Genomic DNA, 22,720 nt, shown 5'->3' on the forward strand with positions numbered 1-22,720 from the left:
GCTCTTGAGCCTGGAGGAAGTGATGTTTGAATATTAACCAGCTCTCTTGAATGCCCCTTCCTTCTAGGGCCCTAACCCGTGGGATTCCTCCAAGTATGTCCCTGAAGAGGCCAAAGGTTGCTCTCTTAAACTCCAGGGTTGCGATCCTACTTAGTGCCCTGCCTCCTCCTCGCAGGATCCTGAACTCCACCATCTCATAGTCACTGCAGCCAAGGCTGCCCCCAACCTTCGCATCTTCTGCCAGTCCTTCTTTGTTTGTTAGTACGAGGTCCAGCAGCACACCTCTCCTTGTTGGCTCCTCCACCACCTGTGTCAAGAAGTTGTCACCAATGCTCTGCAGGAACCTCCAGGACTGTTTGTGGCTAGCTGTGTTGTCTTTCCAGCAGATATCAGGGTGGTTGAAGTCCCCCATAAGAACCAGGGCCTGGGATCGTGAGGCTACTTCCAGCTGTCTGTAGAAGGCCTCATCGACTTCCTCTTCCTGATCAGGTGGCCTGTAGTAAACACCCACAACAGTGTCACCCATGCTAGCCTGCCCTTTAATCCTTACCCATAAGCTCTCGACTCGTTCTTCATCCACCCCATAGCAATAATGTATACGGTCTTCTTACACCGTAAGAACAAATAATTGCAAATAATCACAAATAATTACATTTTTAACCTCTTCATTCAGGGAGCTGCTCCAACAGCAGCTCTTCAGCTCCAGTAGTCAGAAACATGGAATGAGAAAAGATTGTTAATAAAATTCCCTGAGCTCCTTGATACCCTAGTTTGATACCCCAATACTTGAAGTGCAGAATTCTCCAGAACTCTAGTTTTATATATGAAGAAATGGAAGAGGAAAGCTTGGACATGTTTTGGTTCTATAACTGAACACTTTTCTTTCACAGAAATGCAAACTTACACCGAATGTGCAAATTAAGCTTCCTGTTGCTATCTGGGATATAATGGTAATGTACTTAAATGTAATAGAAGATGTCAGAATGTCTTCAGTAGTGTCTAAAGAGGCTATCTTTCCAAACTAGTAGTAAATGCAAAATTTTAAGCCTCATGTCTAGCCTTTCCTTGAAAAATCTCCAAATTCAGCTTTTAGGATCTCAGCATGGGTTGATACAGTAATGGGATGTTAAAGCAGCTCTCAGAGTGTTTTCTGAATAGAGTGAGGCATAATGAAAGCTTTATGGTGCTTGAATGGATCCCTGCATTTTATGGTTTATTAGTATGTGAGGTTTTCCAGTAGTATTTTACTCTACTTTTTCAGGCGACATCCCAGAGGACTGAATATTCCCTTTCTATTTTTATGGTTAATGTGAGTGATGTTTGAATATTTTTGTTTCAGTTTGAAGCATATGCACCCTTAAATTAATGAAGTCGTGTGTGTGTGTTACCATGCATTATTTTCCATTTAGGGAGTTTTAAGTAGATGTTTATGTAACTGGGCAAGTGTTGATTACTGTTAGTGTAGAACAGTATTCATAAATTTCCTTTGGAATTCATAAATTAATAAACTCAGCATTTAAAGTCTTCATTTTAAAATTTTTTGCCTAATAATAAGTAATTCTATTTAATCTGTTTGTTGATTGAAAAATCTCCCTAAAATTTGACAAATGGTGCGAGAACCATCATAGACTTTTCACTGAACAAAAGCTCCAATAAAGCTGTTGCTTATTCCACCACTGCAGTTTGGTTTTGAGTAATTAGTACATAAGAGAAAGAACCTTGGTCTTGCAGAAGATTGTTTTTCTTGCATGTTACTTCTCCTGATTTCAAAGTATKGGGCTCTGCTAAAATCATTTTGTTGATATAATTTCCTTCACTGATTTCAATGAATTTGGGTCAGCCTTATGATCTGCCACTTGGATGTATAGAGATAATTGTAATTTTGACGTGGCCCAAAGTATATTGTTGTGTTAGAAAAGAACTAGAATGATTCCAGTTGAAGGGACACATTCCTAAATACTACAGAAATACAGGTAAACGTGTAGTTGTAAAATATCTGCTGATGGTATTTTAGAAAACTGGAATTAAGTGGCAGATAACACAAGCTCTAATTGATTTTAACAGTATTATAGAATTAACCTTAATGGACAAGATCCATTATCTGAGTTGAATTAGGCACAACAGATTTTCCTTCTGTGTTAAGTCTGTCTGCCCTATTTTTTGTTTCACCTGTTTTTTTTTTCTTCATCAGGTTATGTATAATGTAAGCATATTCTTATACAACTTTATGAAGCAAGTTCTTCAGTACCCCATGTTTCTCATCAAGAAATACCATAGTTAAAATATTTTTTTTTGTGATTTAGTTTGTTGGTATGATTCTACTAGACAATGCAGTTTCTTTAGCCTTTTGCAGTAATATTTTTCAGTGTTTTTTAAAGGATTTGAGTTCTTTTGGCTCTCGTAATATGTTCTCATTGAGGTCCTGAACTCACTCCAAAGGGACCTGAAGAAAAGGCTCCTGTTAATTAGTTACTGGATCCAGGAGTTTAGAGAGGATTCTCTTCCTGTTTTGTCTTCAAACAAAATAGAGTTGTGACTGTATAGAAATAATGAATGTAGAGGCTCTGAATATAACAGTTAAAAGCCTGAGCGGTGTAAACATGAATAGGAAATGCAGAGGCAGTATAAATTCCTGCCAAATGAATTCATCTCATTTTCTTACACAGTGAGGTAGCTTGCCCCTTTCGTGCTGACTGGTGCGCAAATTATTTTGTCTATGAACATCTGTGTTTGGTGTTGAGAAGATGAATCCTCTTGCGTTTGAAATTCTGTATGTTTCTTCCAAGAGTTGTGTTAGATCTAAGAATATGCTTCTTGTTTGTTCTAAGGTGTCCAGCTAGTTGGGCTTAAAACTTCAAAACATATGTGTAATTCATTTTGTTATACTAGTTACAAGATAGATACACTAGGTAATATTTAGAAGACAGTGTCTTGTCACAGCATAGTAGCTCCAGCTTTGGGTAGTAGCCCCTTGATTGCTGTCCTTTAAAGATATCTTTTGAAGATTGCTCATGTTTTAAAATTAATTGTATGTATTGTGCCTAGACAACAAAGCAACAGATAGAAGATAGAATAAGTAGTTTCTTCATTACCTGCCGGCTCTCTGAAGCAGGAGGCTTTGCCCTCGACACTGTAATAGGATCCATGAAAGCAGATTCCCATATCTTCTTTGTGTTTCACTCATTTTACTGTTAGAGGAACCGTATGCAGGGCTGTGGGGACTTTACCATTATAAGATGAATGACTGATTTAAATAATAACTAAAAGCAGGAGTGACAAAAAAGTTATGTATTTAAGCCTGGCACCTATCTTAATATCTGCCAAATGAATTTGTGGGATTTAAAATTTGTTCATGTCCAGTCAGTGTTTTTGAACTTTCTTGATGCTAAACAAATAAGGTGAAGTTTAGATCTTTTTTGCAGCTAGCACTGTTCTTATCGGACTATCATCTATGATTAAAAACAAAAATTATAGGATGTATTCCTGTTATGTCTCTGTAGTTAATGCTGGTGGTATTGTCAGCAGGTTTAGTTGAACCAGCGTCAGTTTACAGAAAACTATTCCCTCAAAGATCTCTTGTAATATTTAGACTAGATCAAATTTTGCAGTGGTCTGTCCAAGTGATTTTTGCTTATTTCTAAGATCAAACAGATATGTAACTTGCAATGTGTGACTGATACAACATCTGTAGAAAATGGAGTTGTTGTTTTTTTTTTCCCCAGTACCAGTATCCAAGAAGTTACTTTCATCTGGGACATTCTGTTTAGATTTACAAAGTTTAATTAGTTTAGGTCACAGGTGTTATGTCACACAGTGAACTATATGAACTACCTTGTGTTTCATGGTGTCAGTCATAAGGCTTAGAAGATGCTAATCTGTAGGTGTCTGAGCATTTAAACTGTTCAAGTAGTATTTAGTTGAGATTAGGAACAAATGCAGTGGAACATCTCAGGGCTTGGAGCTGTGGAGAATATAAGGCTGATAGGAATATAAGGCTGAGGGAGTTGGAACTGATTGGAGGTTGAGGTAGGATTTCAAAAGCCAAACTTTGAATTAGAAGTTACAATTCAGTTTTAGGGATGAGATAGTTAAAACATCTCCTGATCCATTATAGAATTACTTAATGGAAGTATGATTCCATGTATTTGTCTAATATACAAATACATTCACCCATATCAGAAATATAGAAATTATGAAGATACTGTTAATTGTTTCATACTTAAAGCAACATTTTTATTTCTTTTGTAAGAAAAACAGTATTCTGTAGCCTTTCAACAGTGATACAGGGTTCAGTGCTGTTTGGAATTTGGATTATAGGAAAACAATTCAGTGGTTGCGATGGGAGTGTTACTAAGAGAAATACTTCGCTTTCTCCCCGTCTTGAGAATTATCTTCATATTGAAGCTAACACTCCTCAATAGTGAGCTGCCACTAAAAAGTGATCCTGCTGTTCTGTCCCGTTTCTGCCATGAGCTCTTGCAGCTGTCTAGTGATCATGTAGTTGCAAAGTGAGTCACTTTGCCTGGTTGGCCCAACAGAAAACTGACCCTGCAAATAAATGGTTTTGTGTTGAATCAGTCAGCTGAAATAACTCATCCTGAAAAAGCGTGAAGGCTGGATATGGTTTTAATCCTAGATTTTCTTAATGCTGCTTCTTCAGTAACTAAAGAATTTGTTCTTCAGTATCAAAAATCTTTCTTATTGTTTAGCTTGTTCAGCAGTTTGGGTTTGAAAAGTGAGATGCTCTCTGACCTCATCTTATATGACAGAAGAGCAGTGACAAAATCCCATTCTCTAGACTGGATGTTTTATCTGTAGTTTAAGCTTTGTAGGAATGAGCATACCTTTTTCTCTTTGGTGTGTTTGCAGTGCTTTTTTTTTAGTGATTTAGTGTATGTTAGATTATTTGGATTTATCAAATTAAAACTACCACCTTCAGTTTCCCTATCATAAGTGAGGTTATCATTTTCACATCTTTTAGTTTTGAGGATGAAGATAAGGAGTTATTTTTTAAAATCTGAAGTGGCTTTGATTATCTTGGGAAAGTTTTAGATTTTTATTGGTCTATTGTAAGGTTAGTTAGCACTACGCACGTTCTATGTGTATATTTGGGTTTACAGCTGAGAGGACTGGGCTTTTTGTACACCTATTTTAATTGCTAAATATTTTAGAATGATGATAGGTAGTTTCATTATTCATGGAATAACCAGAGAGGATCAAATTAAACATGAAGGTCTGTGTGGTTGTAAACATAACAAAGATGTCTCTTAAATACAAAATAAAAAAAAGGCACTTTTTAATCTTTCTGCTGTTTTGTAAGCAACTTCAAACAATAGTTGTTACTGATTAAAAAGAAGAGAGGGGCAGGGGCAGACTTATTTGGATCATGTTTGGAATATAATGCCTTCTGTCCAAATTCACAATGTTAAGCTTGACTAATAGGTCTTGATGGAGAAGATCTGAGAATGGAGATAGTGAAGCTCTATTTGCAGTATCAAAGCAGAATAAACTGTGACCACTCTTGCAACTTCGAGTTTATTGTAGATATGATTATCGAGGCCTGCTCTATATGCAGGGTGGATTATGTCTGTGCCTAGTGAAAGACTCATAGACTGAATTTGAAGACGAGTGTTGCTGTTTCCACTGCCATTTTTTGAGACACCAGAACAAAGAGTTGCTCATTGTTGATTAAGATAATCTTTGTAGTATGTCTGTCCTCCTCATTTCAGAATGTTACGTGGTAAATATTCACTAAACTTCAATATTAAAATAGGTTGAAAATGAATCATACAATTTCTTTTCCAGAGTAACTGTTTCTGGATATCTAGGGATTCAGTTCTGATATAATAACTCTTAAGTGCAATCCGAATAATCAAGAGATCATTCTTTGTAATTTTTCTTCAAGTTTTAAAAACCTGTAGGGAGCTAGCCAGATTCTGGCTAAGTCTTAAAAGGTCCTGAACAAGAGAACCTCTAGCAAATAACCTTGGTTATTGCTTCTTGTGAATCAGAAAATGTTTACAGTGTCTAGTGTTATCTCCAGGTGAAAGTTATGGGCAGGATTTTGTCCCAGTGACAGTACAGCCTGGTAGAGATCAATCTTTAATTTGAAGGAAAGAGGTAGGTTCTGAATTGCTGGTGTATGGAACTGACCAAAAGAACATTTGGGATGCAAGATAAGTACTTTACAACAATGATTGCTGTTTGTATCTTCTAAAACTCTTCAATAAAAGCAAGTTTGGAAATTTTCAGTTGGAGGAGGTTTGAGTTGGCACGATTTTTATAGAATACTGTACTGTTCACAACATTGCTTCTTAAGTCTTTGGCTCTAGAAACAGTATGCTTTGCTTCCACTTTGTTATAAATATCATGTCAATTTTGAAACGTAATAAAAGTAGGTTTAATATTCAGTCTTTGGGTTTCAATAAAGGGCACTTAATAGCAGTGTAATTTTTGCAAACTTTTTTGCTTAAAGTTTTAGATAATCCCTGCTATAAACTACTCAGTAGATTTGCTAGAAAAGCTTGTGATTGAGTGCTATGTATGCTTGCCTTTTTGCTTCCACCTAGAATCCAGGGCCATTACTTTCTGTAACCATTTCAGTGAGCTGCCATAGTTTTCAGTCTGTACTGTCACCTGATCCAAGCATGCGCCAAAATACCCACCGTTTCTGGCTACTGTCTGCTGAATCTGCTTTGCAAACCTGTAGTTCTTAAGCTTTTGCCTTAGCCAAAAACAACAACAGACACCCTCATGGAGTGTACTGGACACATGCCATCCTGCTTCCCTAACTCCTCTAATTGTTTATGTAAATCCCTAGCTTTACTAAACTTGTAATGCTACAATGGCTTCCCCATGTGGAATTGTGTGGCTCGTGTCAAAAAAGGCTGCTTGTGAAAATATTTGTCAGAAGAATACGAATGCTACACATTGCACTGCATTCAGTGTTTTGTATCAATTTATTATTGCAATGTCACGGTGTTTGATTTTGATTGTAGACAATCATTTTGTATTTTAATATGCAAAGGTAAGTGTGTAAACTGTGTGTGAATGTACAGTATTTATTTATAAACATATTGATTCATATTACTTGGCCTCTTTCTGGAAGAAAAAAATACTCAATGTCACAATGTTTAAAGCAGAGGAGCCACTCTGCTTTACAAGCACATGTTTATGCATGACTTTTATAGAAACCTTTGAACTTGTGCAGTGAGAATTTGTTGGATTTTTTTGAACTATATTAGGCCTGATGCTGTTAACGCTGAAGACAATGGCTGTAAAATTGTTTTTATCTTTAATAAGAATGAAAATGATCCATAACTTTAGGTTTTCTTAATCCTGATGTTGACCAGACTCTCAGAAAGAATGAAGGGTTAAATGTTGCTTGAGCAAGACATAGTGTTGAGCAACCTCACAACAATATGTGTTTCCCTTATAATAATGTGCTTTGTAGGTAGATTAGGTGAGAAAATTGTGTTAACTCTCTTGGAAACTTGTTCCTAAACTTTGATTTACATTATAAATTCTTTGTGGAGGAAAGTTATGTATTTGCATTGAGGTTGGGACCCGTCACTACTATCTCCACCATTTCCGTTCCCTTTCAGTATTTTCATTCCTTTTCAGTATTTCATTCAGTTTCAGTTTTTACTGTGGCCACATTCCTTTTTAGTTTCGTGTTATTGTTGTAATGTTGTTCTTTATTCCACAGCACTTTCCCTCTTCATCTCAAGTCCCTTCACCTGTAGTTCACTTTCAACTCCGTGGTCTCAACTTCACGTTTCTTTTGCCCTTTCTGTCTTAAAAGGGTCGTTAGTGACTAGTAGGAGTAATTTTTGCCAAATGCTTACACTTAAAAGTGTGAATGGAAACTGATGATTCAGTAAAATTGGCTTTCCTTTGCATCAGTATCTGTCTGGAAAAAGATGGTGAAACTCCAGTTACTTCTTCGCAGTCCCCGCCCCCCGGCCCCGTGGAATGCAAAAATGTGTGGGGCTGTTCCATCATTGATTTTAGCCAGCTGCCTGTGGTCCAGTCTAACTGAACAAGAGTTGTTGAGAGTCACAGTGAACCACTGTCTCTTACTACTTTTAAGGTTTTACACTTTTCTATTACAGAGAGACAAACATATTGATAATCAAACTTCTTGTCTGTGATTGGATTGGGAAGGAGGAATTCCTCCTGAGATCCATAACCCTTTCACCATGAAAAGTTAGCGATAGCATTTACAGAATGTGCCTGTGGTCTTGAATCTTCCATGCAGCTCTCCCTTTTGTCAGATGTTTGTGGCCTTTGCCTTAAAACAGGGGTTTCCAAAATTCCTCTGTTTACCTACCACTACTGCCATTAACTGGCAGCAGCAATGACAGCTTCTGTTCAGATGCAGTGTTGCACACGCAAAAGAGAAGATATTTTGCCTCCCACTTTCCTTTACTGTGTGTACCACAAGTGGTTCTTGTAGCTGAACTTGGGAACCCCACCATATGATGGACTACTTGTGCACAGTTCTCAGCTTTTGAAAGCTGAGAAGTGCAAGATAGTAGGTCATCCACCATGTGAGTCAGGATTAGTGTATTTAACCTTGAGCAATTGGTTTTCCCAACAAGTGAAAGTGTTTAAACAGTGTTTTTGCTTTGAGAAACAGCAAAGTGTAGTGCCTAGAGATTTTACTATTAGTGCATTGAAACCTGCTGAGGGTGAACTTGGATATAACGGAACATCATTGATACAATCCATAAAGATCCCTAGTCTGTTTTGTGTCTTAATGTGTATATTTTTGTCTTGATTGTGGAGAACCTTCCAAAGAGCTATGCTGTAGTTTTTTCTGTTGAGTGTATATTTCTTAGAGCAAAGGTTAGATAAATGTCTACCTGTGCCCTGGCTGTCTGCTGCTGCAACCCCAGCAAGGACAAGGATGTTGTTAGTCAATACGATGCTATGACTACACGTGCATTAACATTTAAAGTTAGGTATATTTGAATATATCTCTGTTATTTTATTAATAGAAAATGATCATTAATTTCTTTAGAAAGACGAAAACTCAGCTCCAAATTGAAAGCTTAGGTAAACTCCTGAGTGAATACATCTGGTCCTACAATACTTTTGTCTCAGTAAATTTCAAAATGTTTTTATAGCTGCATTTCTCATTTTTTGTTGGTCATGTTTTCAGAGGACCTAGTGTATGATACATAGTTATCATATGCTATATTTATAAATACTGCAGGTACTACAAAAACGGTTCCCAGTAAATCTCATTTTTTGAGATTGGTATTTCAAATTATGATCCTGCAAGGAGATCTAAGTGAGTAGAAGTTTATATCCATATGAAATTCATTTGATTTCAGGGGAATTGTATAAGACTTTTTCTACTCAGATCCCTTTGTAGCATCAGAGTGCCTACTGTTTGTTATTGTTTTTCCTTTATTTTATGTATTGACAACTAACATAGTTTCTAATTAAGTTCATTGGTATAGCTGCACCATTTTGAAAGAAGAAACACTTTACAAACTCTTAATACCTGTTGACTTCATATGTAGAAAGCTTGTAAGACAAGAGCTTTAGTTCCATGTAACTAAATGCTAAACAGTTGAAATAAGTGGATTGCACAAACTTATTTAGTAGCGCTCTTGATTGCATTTTTGAATTTTTAATTCAGGAAATCCATATATTTCAGTATTTAAGGTCTACTTAAAAGACAATAAAGATAATTAGATACAGAATCCTTTTTGGAAAAAAATGTGCAGTTGTGCAGGATACCGAACCAAAAAAGCATTGACAAATACAAAGTCCACACACATCTTGTACCTCTTAATGCTATTAAAGTAGAAGTACTTTCAAATACTTATGGTTTCTGTAAGTCAGCAATACTGAAACTGCAGCTTTAAGGATCACAAAGCTACGTTTCACAAACATTACAAATATTTTTCTTTAACAAATATTTTTAAATTTTGGTTAAGCAAGAACCTGAACAGTTTTTCCTATTGAAAGTAGTTATTTCAAGGATGTCATATGTATACTGAAGTAGAATATCACTTTATTAATACAAATACTACTTCATTGTTTCGACTACTACTAATTTTTTTGATATTACAAAAGATCTGTGGTGCTGTATTGGGAGTTATATGCTGCTCTCATGTTGTTGGAAAGCTGACAGTATGGTCTTCAAGTGGGTAAAGTTTGGAATGCTATCTACAGTATTTTGGTGTCAGCTGTCACATGGACAACAAGAAGAATGCAGTGATTTGTTTCATTGGTGATAAACAAGACAATTAATGGAATCACCCAGTTGGTGTTTGCTCAATACTTGAGGTGCAGTAGTTAAGAAGGAAAAAGTTGCAAGATACATCAAAGTACTTAAATATGAAAAGTTCCACCAAACACAGTATCCTTTCAGATTAATTGCATGAAACTTTATGTTGACATAGTATGGAACTGATTTATACTTTGTCTTTCAGATGAACCAGAGACACGAGATGCGTGGTGGGCAGAAATCAGACAAGAAATAAAATCCCATGCCAAGGCATTGGGTTGTCACGCTGTAGTGGGCTACAGTGAATCAACTAGCATTTGGTAAATCATGATGTTTTGATTTTCTAAATGCCACAGACAATTTATTTCATCTTCAGTGGATTAAAAATGGTGAAATATTTCAGCACAAATGTAATACTGTGTAATTTACCTACTTTGGAGAGTTTGTTAAAGTAACTTGCTTAGATTTCAGTATTGTATTTAAAGGGTTAAACAGGGTGTCATTTCTTTTTGTTAATGTGTTTTTGGTTTTTATTGGTTTTGTATTTTTTAATGAACACCAAAATTTTTAGTAGCTATCAATTTCTAACTTTCTGATGAACATATTTGCTTTTATAGTAATATTAATTTATCTATAAAGTTTTCTAAACCTTATCTGACTAAATACTTAGATTGTTCATAAAAATGTATGTTGCACTTTTATTACCTGGTAACAACTGGCAGTCCAGAACTTAAACAATAAGCTTCAAACTTAAAACACAAGCTCTTTACTAGGAACGTATTAATTGTTAGTTAAGGGAGAATATACTGCCTGCTAGATCAAGAATACTTTATTGTAAATTTTAGTCTTGTAATTTTTTTCTAGTAATTATTTTTATCTTTCAGTACTACAGTACTGTTCAATGTGTTACACTGCAGCCCTGCAGTAGTCTTTCTGAGATTGAGTGTTAGAGAGAAGTTAAGTTTCCCAGCCCTGCATCCCACTCAGGCCAAAATGCCAGTGTCTTACTCCATTCTCTTTGGCTAAAAAAATTTTGTTCTTTATTTTAGTGGCTTAATGGCAAACTTTGTGAGAGGCTTGGAGGTTGGGAGAAATTATTTGGGATTCATCTAATTACTTCTGTTTCTCCCTGCTTCAAAGAAGGTTGTATCTTTCCAGCTCCAGAAAGAAATCTGTTTCTTAATCCATTGGTAAAGTAGTAAGATAACCAGAAAGGATCAGTCTGAAAGCCACAGAGTTCATTGCTTCACATCTATTGCTCCTTCACATTTGTTACTTTGCTTTGGTTAAAAAAAAACAAACAAAAAAAACACATAATGTGTTAAAATAACAAAAAAACCTACCATAATATGGTAAAAAAAAGTACAGAATATACATAGCAGCCAGTTACTAGGAGATTTCACACTTTGATTTTTCTTTAGAAGTTTAGTGTGGTAGTATTTGATCATTGATGGTATAGTGTATTGGGGTTCCCATGCTTATTTTTCAGTTCAGCCTGATTCCATGCTTAAAGAGCAAGGATCTGTCAATAAGTACTGGCCTGCCAGATGTTATCTATGAAAAAGGAGTCTGGAGAGAGATGACAAGTAAAAAAAAAAAAGGCAAATGTATCATTCTAGAAAATGGAGGAAATGGTTTCTTCATGCCTTTTTCAATGTAGTATTTTAAGTATTGAATATTATAGATCTGTTTCATATTTAGCAGTTTTAGAAATACTAAGTGCTTTGTGATCACACTTTGCCATTGTGAGAAATTTAATTCTCCTAAATCAGGAATAATGTCAATTACTTTACATGCTATATGAATCATTATAATTGTTACTCATACTTAAATTTTACTGTTTTGCTTCTTTTTATCCTTCAAGAAGCAACCTTGTCAGTGTTGTATTGTAACTTCATTTTGAGAGTGAATGTTTATAAGATGATGAGGCTTTCAACTTCCAATTTATTTTGGTAAACAATTATGCCTTGTTTTTTTTCTGTTTCTTTGCTTTTGTTGATTGGTTGAATTTCTTAGCATTAGCAGCTGTAGTATTCAAAATCTTTCTTAAACCTGGTTAGGTGCTGATATTATAGCATATTATTTATAGCCTTGGGCAAAGCTGTTTAGTCGTCCTGCATCTGTTTCTTATATAATAGTTTAAATACCTCAAGAGAGCAGTTTTGTGAGGTTTAATAGATAAAATTGCACAAATGCACAAAATTGAGACTTTTGAACAAGCCTTTTAATTTAATAGTTTTAAGTAAAAGAAAAGTAGCACTAAGTAGCAGGAATTCACTTTGTAATTCTTTTCTCTTATAGTGAAGAGGTCTGTATTTTGTCCGCGTCTGGCACAGCAGCTGTACTGAACCCTAGGTTTCTTCAGGATGGCACCATGGAAGGCTGTTTGGAACAAAGGTTGTCATGGCAGCCTGGCTTCTTTTCCATAGGGTCAGAGAAGGGAGAGGTTGATTTTTTTCCTCAGAGCCAAGATAGTTCTTCTCTATTAGGGTAGGTTACAGTGTTACAGTGCAGGATGCGGGACCAACCACTTTACTGCTTTTCACTAACAACAACAACAACAGAAGTAATGGAACTCTGCACCAAATTAGATATTCTGTTTTTATTTCTAACAGTCTGAATAAGGTAACACATTTGACTACTAACCACAGATTATAACTCCTTTTTTTTTTTTTTTCCCCTCCCTCCTTTGCCACTCTTCAGGTATCTTTCTCACCTTTCTAGCACCCTATTGAAAAAAAAGACGGATGTATGATAAATTACATAAGCCAAATGTTGCTGTGGCTATAATGTGAACTGCTTTATACACTATTTAACAGCTGTATGGAAGATAATGTACCGTGGTTGTAAAACAAAGACGTTGCTGTATTTTTAGCCAAGATATATATTTTAATTTAAGTTTATTAATAAAACCATGAAACAAAAGGAAAAACATGAAGTGTCCTGTTACCTCCCTTTGTTTCAGCTTTTGCAAACAAAATTTGAGGAAAGAGTTTTGACAAATGGTTATTTTGGGGAAAAAATAGTTAGATAATTTATTATGCATTCCTCAGGATAATCATCATATATTTCAAGGGACTATTACAGTCATAAGTAAGGCTATTTACTACACAACACTTTTATTACTATTCCATAATACCCTGTCAACACAGTATTGTTTCTTATTTACGTTAGCAAGTGGCCATTATTTATCCTGTAGATAGCCTCTTCAAAACTGTAGCCCCAAAAAAAAATGTTTGTTTCCGAACTCAACATATCACTTTATGTCCTTTCAAAGGAGAAAAAAAAAAAAAAGCTGGAGAGAAAGAAGTCATGTTCATCATGGAAAGATTTTTTTTTTTTTTTTAAATCAAAATATGTATTTCAGTGCTGCTAAAAATCTTGACATAGATTAGGAGTGCTAAAGGAAGATAAAACAGCCAAATAAACTAAGCACGTATTTCAGACAAAATATGTTTCCCAAAGTCTATGATACCTAGATTTCCAAGTCTGAGATTTGTTTGAACATCTCTTCAGAATTCACTGGGAAGAATTGTTTGTGTGGAGCAAAATAAATTTGCAGCATGCAGTTAGCCAATACTTTCCTTATTAGTATTTTTAGAGCAGTTTTTCCTGGATGTTTCTTGGGGGAAGGGAGATCTTAGTTCTAAATGAATAACAAGTTTCACCTAATACCACAGCTTAGGAAATTGTCTTGCTGTTCTTCCTTTTTATGATGTTAACATATATTGTACTGTTTCTCAGTAGGATGGCTGTTTTGTTGTTTATATTCTCCTGATTAGGTTTGTGTAGGTTTTTGGGTACAGTCCGTGTAAGAATTTGTATTGTATTTGGTACAGCAATTTCTCTCCAAAACTGGGGTACTGTGGACTACTTTTTGAAAGTCATAATCATAGAACCTAAAGCCAGCACAGTAATGTTTTAGACTTACATAAATAATTGACCATTATATGCACTTGTTTCTTGACCCCTGTATAATGGGTTTCAACGCAGATTTTATGTATACCGTTTTAGCTAGTAGTGTGCAATCTCATTCTTTTTGAATTGATATAATCAAATAACCTGTGGCATAGGTGTAATGGAATAGAGTGTAGCTGTAATGTATGATTTAAGTAGGTATCTGTAGGTGTTTATACACTTGTGTGCATATTGATTCTTGTTAATACATTGCAGATGTTTTAAATGTGTTCTCCATAATGTATTTTTAGGATTGAAGAAACTTCACCATCAGGTTGTGGATTTTGTCATATACCATATGATGAACTGAACATGCCATTCCCTGCCCACCTCACGTATTGTTACAACTGCAGGAAGCAAAAGGTTCCCGATGTCCTTTTCACTACAATTGATCTCCCTGTAGAGGCCATCGTTATTGGGAAGGGATGTCTTATTCAAGCCAGGTATCAGTATATTTTCTTAGAAGTATTTTGGAGATCTTTGAACGAATTCCTGTTGCTAAAATCCAATAAGATACCAAATGTTGAATTTTGATTTTTGAATGGCTAGGAGTTGAAGAAAGTGCGTTAGAAACTCAGCCTTCTCCTCCCACTGTGTTGTGTGCCACTTCCATTGATGAACATTTGGTAACTTTGATCCAGTTCTGTGTGTTTTTTTTGTTTTGTTTTGTTTTTTTAAATGCCTGTTGAAATTCCTGTATTTTGTCTGCTTTGGTGAAAGACATTTCATGCTTTACCTTGCTCTTTGGGACTGCTAACATCAGTTACAGTTACTCAGTTGGAAACTCAGTAAACTGTTTAAGTCAGTTATGCTAATTCTGTGCTGGTGTCCATGACTGAATGTCATGTCCATAGAATTGTCAGCTGTGTTCAGCTTATGCTGTGGTCCTTGATGAATTCTGAAAAGGGAATACAAAGATTTGCAGTGGGAAAGGAGTGGTTAGCTATTCAGTCTGTATGTGTGGCCAGCTACGTGGTAAATAACCAGTTGGATGGTTGGGCTTAGAGGATTGTAATTTTTATAGTTCATAATCTACCTGGATGCCTGTGACAAGTGGAGTACTGCAGGGGTCTACAGTGGAACCTATCTTGTGGCATATCTTAATCAGTGACTTTGAGGGGATGATGGGCTCTCGTCCAGTCTACTGATGATGTCAAATTGAGGGAGACAAGTCAGTATGATACCTGTCCAGTCTTGTCCCCCTCCTAGGACAAGACAGACATCAGTAAACTAGAGCAAGCTCAGCAGAGGGCCACCAGTATCGTCAGAAGGTTGGAGGACCCGCTCTGGGAGGAGAGGCTGTGGGAGCTGGACTTCTTCAGCTGGAGAAAGGAGRGCTTCAGGGGGATCTAATAGCAGCCTGCCTGTCCTTTCAAGGAGGTTATGGCAAAGATGAAGCCATGGTCTTCACAGAAGTACGTGGTGGGAGGAAAAGAGACAATGGACATAAGTTGAAACAAGAGAGGTTCAGGCTGAATATAAAGAAAAACTTCTTCCCCATGAGGATATTCATGCAGTGGGGCAGGTTGCCCCAAGAAGCTCTGCAGTCTTCATCCTTGGGATTTTAAAGATCTAACTGGGTAAAGCCCTGAGCAGCTTGGTCTGATGTCAGCTGACCCTGCTCTGACCAGGAGGTTGGTCTAGAAACCTCATGAGGTCCCTTCCAACATGAGTTTTCTTGTAATCCTATGATTATCATTTCCTGAGTTCTGCTGGAGGGGAAATACTGGAGCTATGGTAGATGAGTTCTCTAGTCCTCCTATGGTATTTTCAGTATTATTAAGCTCTGTCCAGCATCACTGTAGAAATTGTCTTTTAGTGTCGCAGGGCAGTGCCTGGTCTGTCTTTAGAGTGCTTGCTGATGTCACAGTTTCTTTGAGCTGATTCCTGAAACATCTTGCTTCCTCTACCTGCCCTGCCTCCCCCCCCCCCCAAAAAAAAAAAAAAAAAGATCCCACAGAAAACAAACCCTGAAGTGGTAGCTAGAATAACTTTTGAGATGGATTTGTTAGGATTGAGGGAATTACTACATTTTCTTGATCATGTAATAAATTCTTTTGACTGTTTATTATAATAAATTTGAATGTGAATTGTTCTTCCTTTGAAGAAGCCATTGTCTATTCATATCAGTAAAATTTATAATTGTCATTTGCTCTTTTTGAATGAAAACTTCTTGTTCAAAGAAAGGAATCATTACACTGGTGCAGGGTTTAATTTCAGTTTATTGGACTAAACCAGAAGAGTGGAATATGAGTAACATAATCTGGGCAGAGATGGAATTCCTATGTACTTTTTTGTACATTAAAGATAAATATATTTAACAATGTTAGTGTCTGAGCTGTGAGGGCACTCAGGTTTCCTTTCTTTTTTTTTTCCCCCTTTATTCTCTGTTGTGCCTTGAATAAGTGTATTAATAGAAATTCTTAAAGTTCTACCAATAACCGTAACTTCCTGTGCTTGTAACTAAAGCACATACGATGTGTGCAGAAGCAGATGAAATAGATATTTGCTTTTGGGGCCTTATTAGAAGAAAAGCTGAAGCTACAAATTTTCAGAGAAGACAGTCTCAAAGAAGAGTAATTGTTAAGCTGCAAACTGTAAAGAAATAACATGTTTTATTTTATATCTGCAGCAATCTTGAAGAATACACATAATCAGTTACTGTAGCTCAGTTGAAAAGGGGTAACTCACTGGAGTCACAGTAACTGTCTCTTGAAATAATCTTTTTTTACTTTGGCAGGAGTAAATACGGGAGGGGGGAGGAGATTTGTTAAATGATTATCAGAGGACTTGCAAAGAAGTCTGGTTTGTCTTCAGTATTTGCTTTGTCAAAAGTTAGTTGAGATAATTTTTAACAGTTGCTGCTGTATGATAGATGATTAAATATATTTAACACTTCTACTAGGTATTTGGCTATCCAGAATCTGTAGATAACTTCTTTACGTTGCATAATTTTTTGGTGGTGTTAGACCGTTAAAGAAAAAAAACACCTGTTTGATGCATGTTGTTTGTCTGGTAACAATCCTTAAGTGTACTTTAAGGAAGGAGATATGATTTTATTCAGTAGGGGGGGGRAAAGTATACAGTATTTCCAATTTTTGTATTCTACTTTGATAGGGAATGCTTTTGAATATTAATGAAGACTGTATTTTTTTTAATAAGTTGAATGTTAAACTTTTTTGTTGTTAATTTAAATACACATTCCTGTTTAAAATGAAGATCAGATTATAGTTATTGAGGCTTACTGTTGATTTGCCTGTGAAGAATTTACTTCAGTTTTTTACAGGATTTTAAAATACTTAACCAAAAAAAAAATTGTATTATATTATACAATGAGAATAAATCAAATGTTTTGTGATCACTTTCAATCTTCAACAGTCAGTTAAATCTTTATCTGCTAATGTCATACTCTGTTCCGTATTGTTAGGTTATGCCGTCTAAAGAAGAAAGCTCAAGCTGAAGCAAATGCAACATCTATCAGTAATCTCTTGCCATTTATGGAATACGAAGTGCACACCCAACTGATGAATAAACTTAAACTCAGAGGAATGAACGCTCTGTTTGGGCTGAGGATACAAATCACTGTGGGTGAAAATATGCTAATGGGGTTGGCAGTAAGTATTGTTTTAATCTTGGGATTCTTTTGCTTTCTTACAGTATTTTTTCAGGTCACAAAGACAAGTGTGGAATTCAGAGTAACTAGAGATATTAACATGTCGTTTCAAGAGTAAGTGAGGTGATGGAAAAGAATGAGATATCTAACTATTGACAAAGCAGAAGAGATTATCTTTCAGCACCAGAAAAAGCAGATTGGATCCTCTTGAAACTGTGTTAGAGGACAAGGTTATTAGAAAGAGGATGAGGCGGGGAAAAAGTTTAAAATGGCTTAATGGCATATGTTGTAGGAAAATGATTATATTCTTTAAAAGTCATGTCATAGAGATCTCTGTTTCTTAAGTTTCATTTCATTCTCATGAAAAATAAGATATTTGCCAGTTAAGTTTCTCGGTAAATGTTTTGGTAAATTGCCAACAAGAGAAAGACCTGTTGCCTCTTCTTTGATGGCAGTGAAGAAATAAATGATAGATTGAAAGTGTCCTAGAGATAGTTAGGAGATGTTTATTAAGAATATTTTCTAACCTCATTCTGTCATGTGGGGTTAGGATAGTAAAGTATGGTGCTTTCTTCTTCAATGAGTAAAGAGGGTGCTTGGGTAAGATTGAGTGGCTACCTCTTATCTGAACTGATGATCTGCTTTCTGTAAATATGTATTGGACTGTCACAACTTCAGTGATACTCTAAATGGATTGGACAAATCTTAAATCTGTGAAACCATGAAACTGTTGCTTAACTATGCAAAATATCCTAGAGCCAGGACCTGTAGCAATGTATTTCATTTTGAATCTGAAGCTAAATTCAGAACACTTTAGAAGAGAGCAGAGTTTTTAATTCATATTTAACTGGAACTTTATATATAAAGACCCGTTGTAGAAAAGAGCCATGAGAAGGAGAGAAAGTATGTTTTAAAAGCATAGCGTCTTGCACTGTTAGTAAAGAAGAATTAATTTACCATGGAATAGATCAGGCTGTAAATATATACATCATAATGCTGTCCACTATAGCTTAAGCACTACTGAAACTATATGAAAATAGTAGAAGTACATGCTAAAATAAGAGATATGAAGATGCTGAAGAGTGTAGTGGTTTTTTTATCATTATTTTTTAAGTCTGCAACAGGTGTGTATCTAGCAGCTTTGCCAACACCTGGTGGTATTCAGATCGCGGGGAAAACTCCAAATGATGGCACCTATGAACAGCATATATCTCACATGCAGAAAAAGATAAATGATACAATAGCAAAAAACAAGGAGCTTTATGAGATCAGTCCTCCAGTAAGTAAAGCTTTTTTATTTTTGAAAATAAAGTCAAACACACATACACTTTCTATGTGCGTATACACTTGAATTCTTACTGATTGAATCATTCAGAACATAGTTTTTTAATAAAGATAGATATACTTTTCACTGTTCTTCATGAGCTTACCTGGAATTCTCAGCTGTCTTCATCCACATATGCAAATGCTTCTCTATATTTGGACAATGTCCAAAACTGTCTATATTGTTTCTCTATAAAAATTATTTTCAGAGTGATCTGCCTCTTAGGACTATAAGCAAATTGCTTAAAACTCAAATGATTTATGAACTCTGTAGAACAACTGTTAATTTTATTATGATACTGTTTTTAGGAGCTACCTGAAGAGATCATTGGGTCTCCCATTCCAGAGCCCAGGCAACGTTCCAGGCTGTTAAGATCTCAGTCAGAAAGCTCTGATGAAGTTACAGAGCTAGACCTTTCACATGGCAAAAAGGATGCTTTTGTCTTGGAGGTGATGAATGTTTTCAGTACTCATGTTCATACTTCTTTTTTCCTGAAACATTTGTAAAAAGCATAGAAGGGGTTTCTTTCTTACTTCCACAAACAGTTTCTAAATTATATATGTGTTTCCATATTGTATCAGTAGAAACTGTTAAAAATTAGATATTGCATTGTCTCCGTTTTTCTCATTCTGATTAATTAAAGCATAGCTATTCTATGCCTAGGGACAATATCTGAAAAGAGATTGCCCTGATATTCGTCAATATGTAGCAGTATCTAGAATAATAAGCTGGTACAAAATGCTTTTCTGTCTATTTTAGAAAAAGCGACAGTTATGGCTGACCCAAGGCTTAAATATTTATGTAAACCTCAGCGTTTTGTGTTGTCACATTTTACAGGTAGCAAAGAAAAAGCTTGCGTATTCTTCCTGTTTCAAAGCTCTTATTGTAACACTTGGATATTCAGAATTATTTGTTTCTAAAACTGATAGGATTCAAAACACATTCAGGAAAATACATATGTCAAGAGACCACATAAAAAAAACCCTTTTTTTTCTTTTCTGAATTTTAGCCGACACCTTTCTGAGTTACAAATTTTAAAACTTTACAGAAGCATACCCTCCATTTCTTTCTACAACAACTAGAAAAAAAGCAACAAATATAGAAAGAACATAGATTTCTTTTACCTCTTTCTTCACTCAAATTCCAAGGCAAGGTTTTAAGATTGTACTATTTTCAAGGAAAGGAGCAGATACCAAAGAAAGCTAGAGTTTTGATCTTATTCTTGTAGATAAAATTTTTAAAGACCTGTCCTAGACTAAGAAAAAGAAAAGAAAGGAAAGAACTGAATGAAATTACAGCCTGTAATTGCATCGTGAGGTACAGTCAAGATCTTCCCTTATGTTAAGTTCCAGAAATCAGTATCTTCACAGAAAATAATCTGGAAAGAAAGGTTGTTGATAGGGAGAGTGAGAGAGAAAGAGAGCACTGTAATAGCAATTCATTTGAAAATGCAGTTGGGTAAGAAAGGGGACTAGAAAAAAGAGCAGCTGGGAGAGGTTGGAATAATACATTGAGTTTGGTTGATGCTTCTGCTCTTTGAGTAAATTTTTAGTCTCCAATGCATTGCAAGTATACTAGGATCAAAGAAAGCAAATTATGAAGTCGGTAAAAAACTTTGATAGTAGTTAACTCTTAAATTAAAAAGCAATGAGAGCTGTTTTAATTAAGTAGTTATTGTGTCTGGTCTTAACAATTAAAAAAACCCCAAACATCTGTGTAGACTAGCAGGAGTGAAATTTTATCCCCCAAACAAACATGGTGAAAGATACTGTCTGACAAACAGCATTGAAATGGATGAGCCAATCAAAGGATATTTCTGTAAATACAAAAGGTTCTAATGCCTCTGTCAAAAATAGTATGTTTTTCAAGGAATAAAAAAATGCAAAGACTGTGGTATTGGAAGAGACTTTCTGTACAAGTTTTGAAAAAATCTGAGAGAAACATGGGCCCAGCCTCCATATTGCTTCCAAAGTCTGTCAAATAGGAGAGGGATAGCAATAAAAAAAGTTAAGCATACTTCTTCTATTTTATGTCAGATTGCCTTATAAAGAAGGTTGATACATTCTAATGAAAGGTCAGCTAATTAAGAACTGCATTATATAGAGCAAGCAGAGGTTGTTGCTGGGTTTTGGGTGGGTGGGTTGTTTTGTTTTTTTAGTTTTGGGGAATTCTTCCCTCTATGTTATTTATTTTCTGTGGTATATGTGTTTGAGGGTAGGGAAATTTCCACATGGAAGAGAAAAACCTAAGTGCACAGGAGAGAATACTTTAAACTCCAAGTTAGCAAGGAAAATAAGATCTGATATTTGGAAGATGAATAACCCTGAATTTAGGGACCACATTTACTGGTTTACATCATGTGAGTGCATCTGTTCTAGAATATGTGTCCTTGTGTTCTGGTAATCCAGTTTTCATTTATAGAAAAAAGGATTTTCCATCTATGAAAGTGATCGACTAGTATAACCACTTACTACTACTGTCTCCCTTGTTAAGAAATTGAGTACAGAGAAGCAATATTCCAGGAGCTCTAATGGAGCTCCTGACTCTGACCTCTCAAGAACCAAATCATTATTCACTGAAAATATGTAAGAAAAAGGGCTAAAGATTAATGTGCTGAGAAAATGCTATGAGATGCTAGAAGGGCAATTATGCAAAGTAAATTCTCTGTTTTTTGTTTTGTTTTTTTTTTTAAGATCTCCTTTCTCTTTTTTAAAGAGAAGGAGAAGGAGAGAGATAAACAGAAATGATACCTTACAGAGAACTTTCTAATACTGGAATTAAAATATAAAGAATTTCAAAAAAAACTTGATACAAAAATGTTGGAAAGTAGAGGTAAATTTGGATCTCTTGCAGATCAGTAAAGCAAAATGAATCTGGTGATACATACACAAAAATATTTACAAAAGGTACCAGGGCAGACATGCTCTTGGTCTGATCTAAAATAACAAAAGTCTTTAAATATTGGATTGGGGTAGAGATTATTTAAATAGGAAAAACTAATAACCTAAAACTAATAATGCTTTTTTCCATTTGATTTTCTGCTGTTTATACCAAGCAAGGGTTTAAAGTTCAGGAAAGATTTTTTTTCCGCCACTGTAAGAGGCGAGGACGATCCAGTCAGTAAAATACAGACCTTATGAGAGCTCTAATAGCCAAAGGCACTTAGTTGAAAAAAGCTACAGTTGTGCGAAACCCTGTTCAGCGTTTTAGGTTGTTAAAAGACAATAATGATAAAAAGAGAGAACTTTAACATGTGCAGTTCCTGTGTGATCTGTGCATGTTGCTTTATTTTTGTTTTAATTAAGGAAACTTTTTATTTTTTCCAAGTGGTAAGCATGCAATAATTCAAAGGAAGTCATTTAGGCAGCTAGCTAGGATTCAGAAGTCTGGTTAATAGAACCCATTTTTAAAAATTCGACTTTGCTGCCAGATCTCTTGATAACATAAATATTTAAATATTTCTGAGACTTAACTAGAACAGTAGTATGATTTTTATCAATTATTGCTTTTTCCAGATTGATGATACAGATGCAATGGAAGATGTACATTCTCTACTGACGGATGTTCCACCACCTTCAGG

General features: G+C 35.5%; 1 protein-coding gene across 12 annotated transcripts in view; it reads left to right on the top strand.

Moving 5' to 3' along the window:
* C2CD5 (C2 calcium dependent domain containing 5) overlaps positions 1-22,720 on the top strand; it is a 79,042-nt gene that overhangs the window by 34,697 nt on the left and 21,625 nt on the right. For 6 of the 12 annotated variants that reach the window (XM_026066914.1, XM_026066915.1, XM_026066920.1 and 3 more), the window contains 7 exons: positions 10,452-10,566; positions 12,548-12,736; positions 14,455-14,646; positions 17,631-17,817; positions 18,931-19,095; positions 19,449-19,589; positions 22,656-22,719. In XM_026066914.1, the coding sequence (XP_025922699.1) occupies positions 10,452-10,566; positions 12,548-12,736; positions 14,455-14,646; positions 17,631-17,817; positions 18,931-19,095; positions 19,449-19,589; positions 22,656-22,719 (1,053 nt within the window). The remainder of the gene's footprint in view (positions 1-10,451; positions 10,567-12,547; positions 12,737-14,454; positions 14,647-17,630; positions 17,818-18,930; positions 19,096-19,448; positions 19,590-22,655; position 22,720) is intronic. The other 6 variants (XM_026066918.1, XM_026066919.1, XM_026066922.1 and 3 more) reach the window with 2 other exon arrangements.

This window comes from Apteryx rowi, unplaced genomic scaffold (assembly GCF_003343035.1).
Source record: "Apteryx rowi isolate R43461 unplaced genomic scaffold, aptRow1 scaffold_25, whole genome shotgun sequence".
In the NCBI taxonomy this organism is placed as follows: Eukaryota; Metazoa; Chordata; class Aves; order Apterygiformes; family Apterygidae; genus Apteryx; species Apteryx rowi.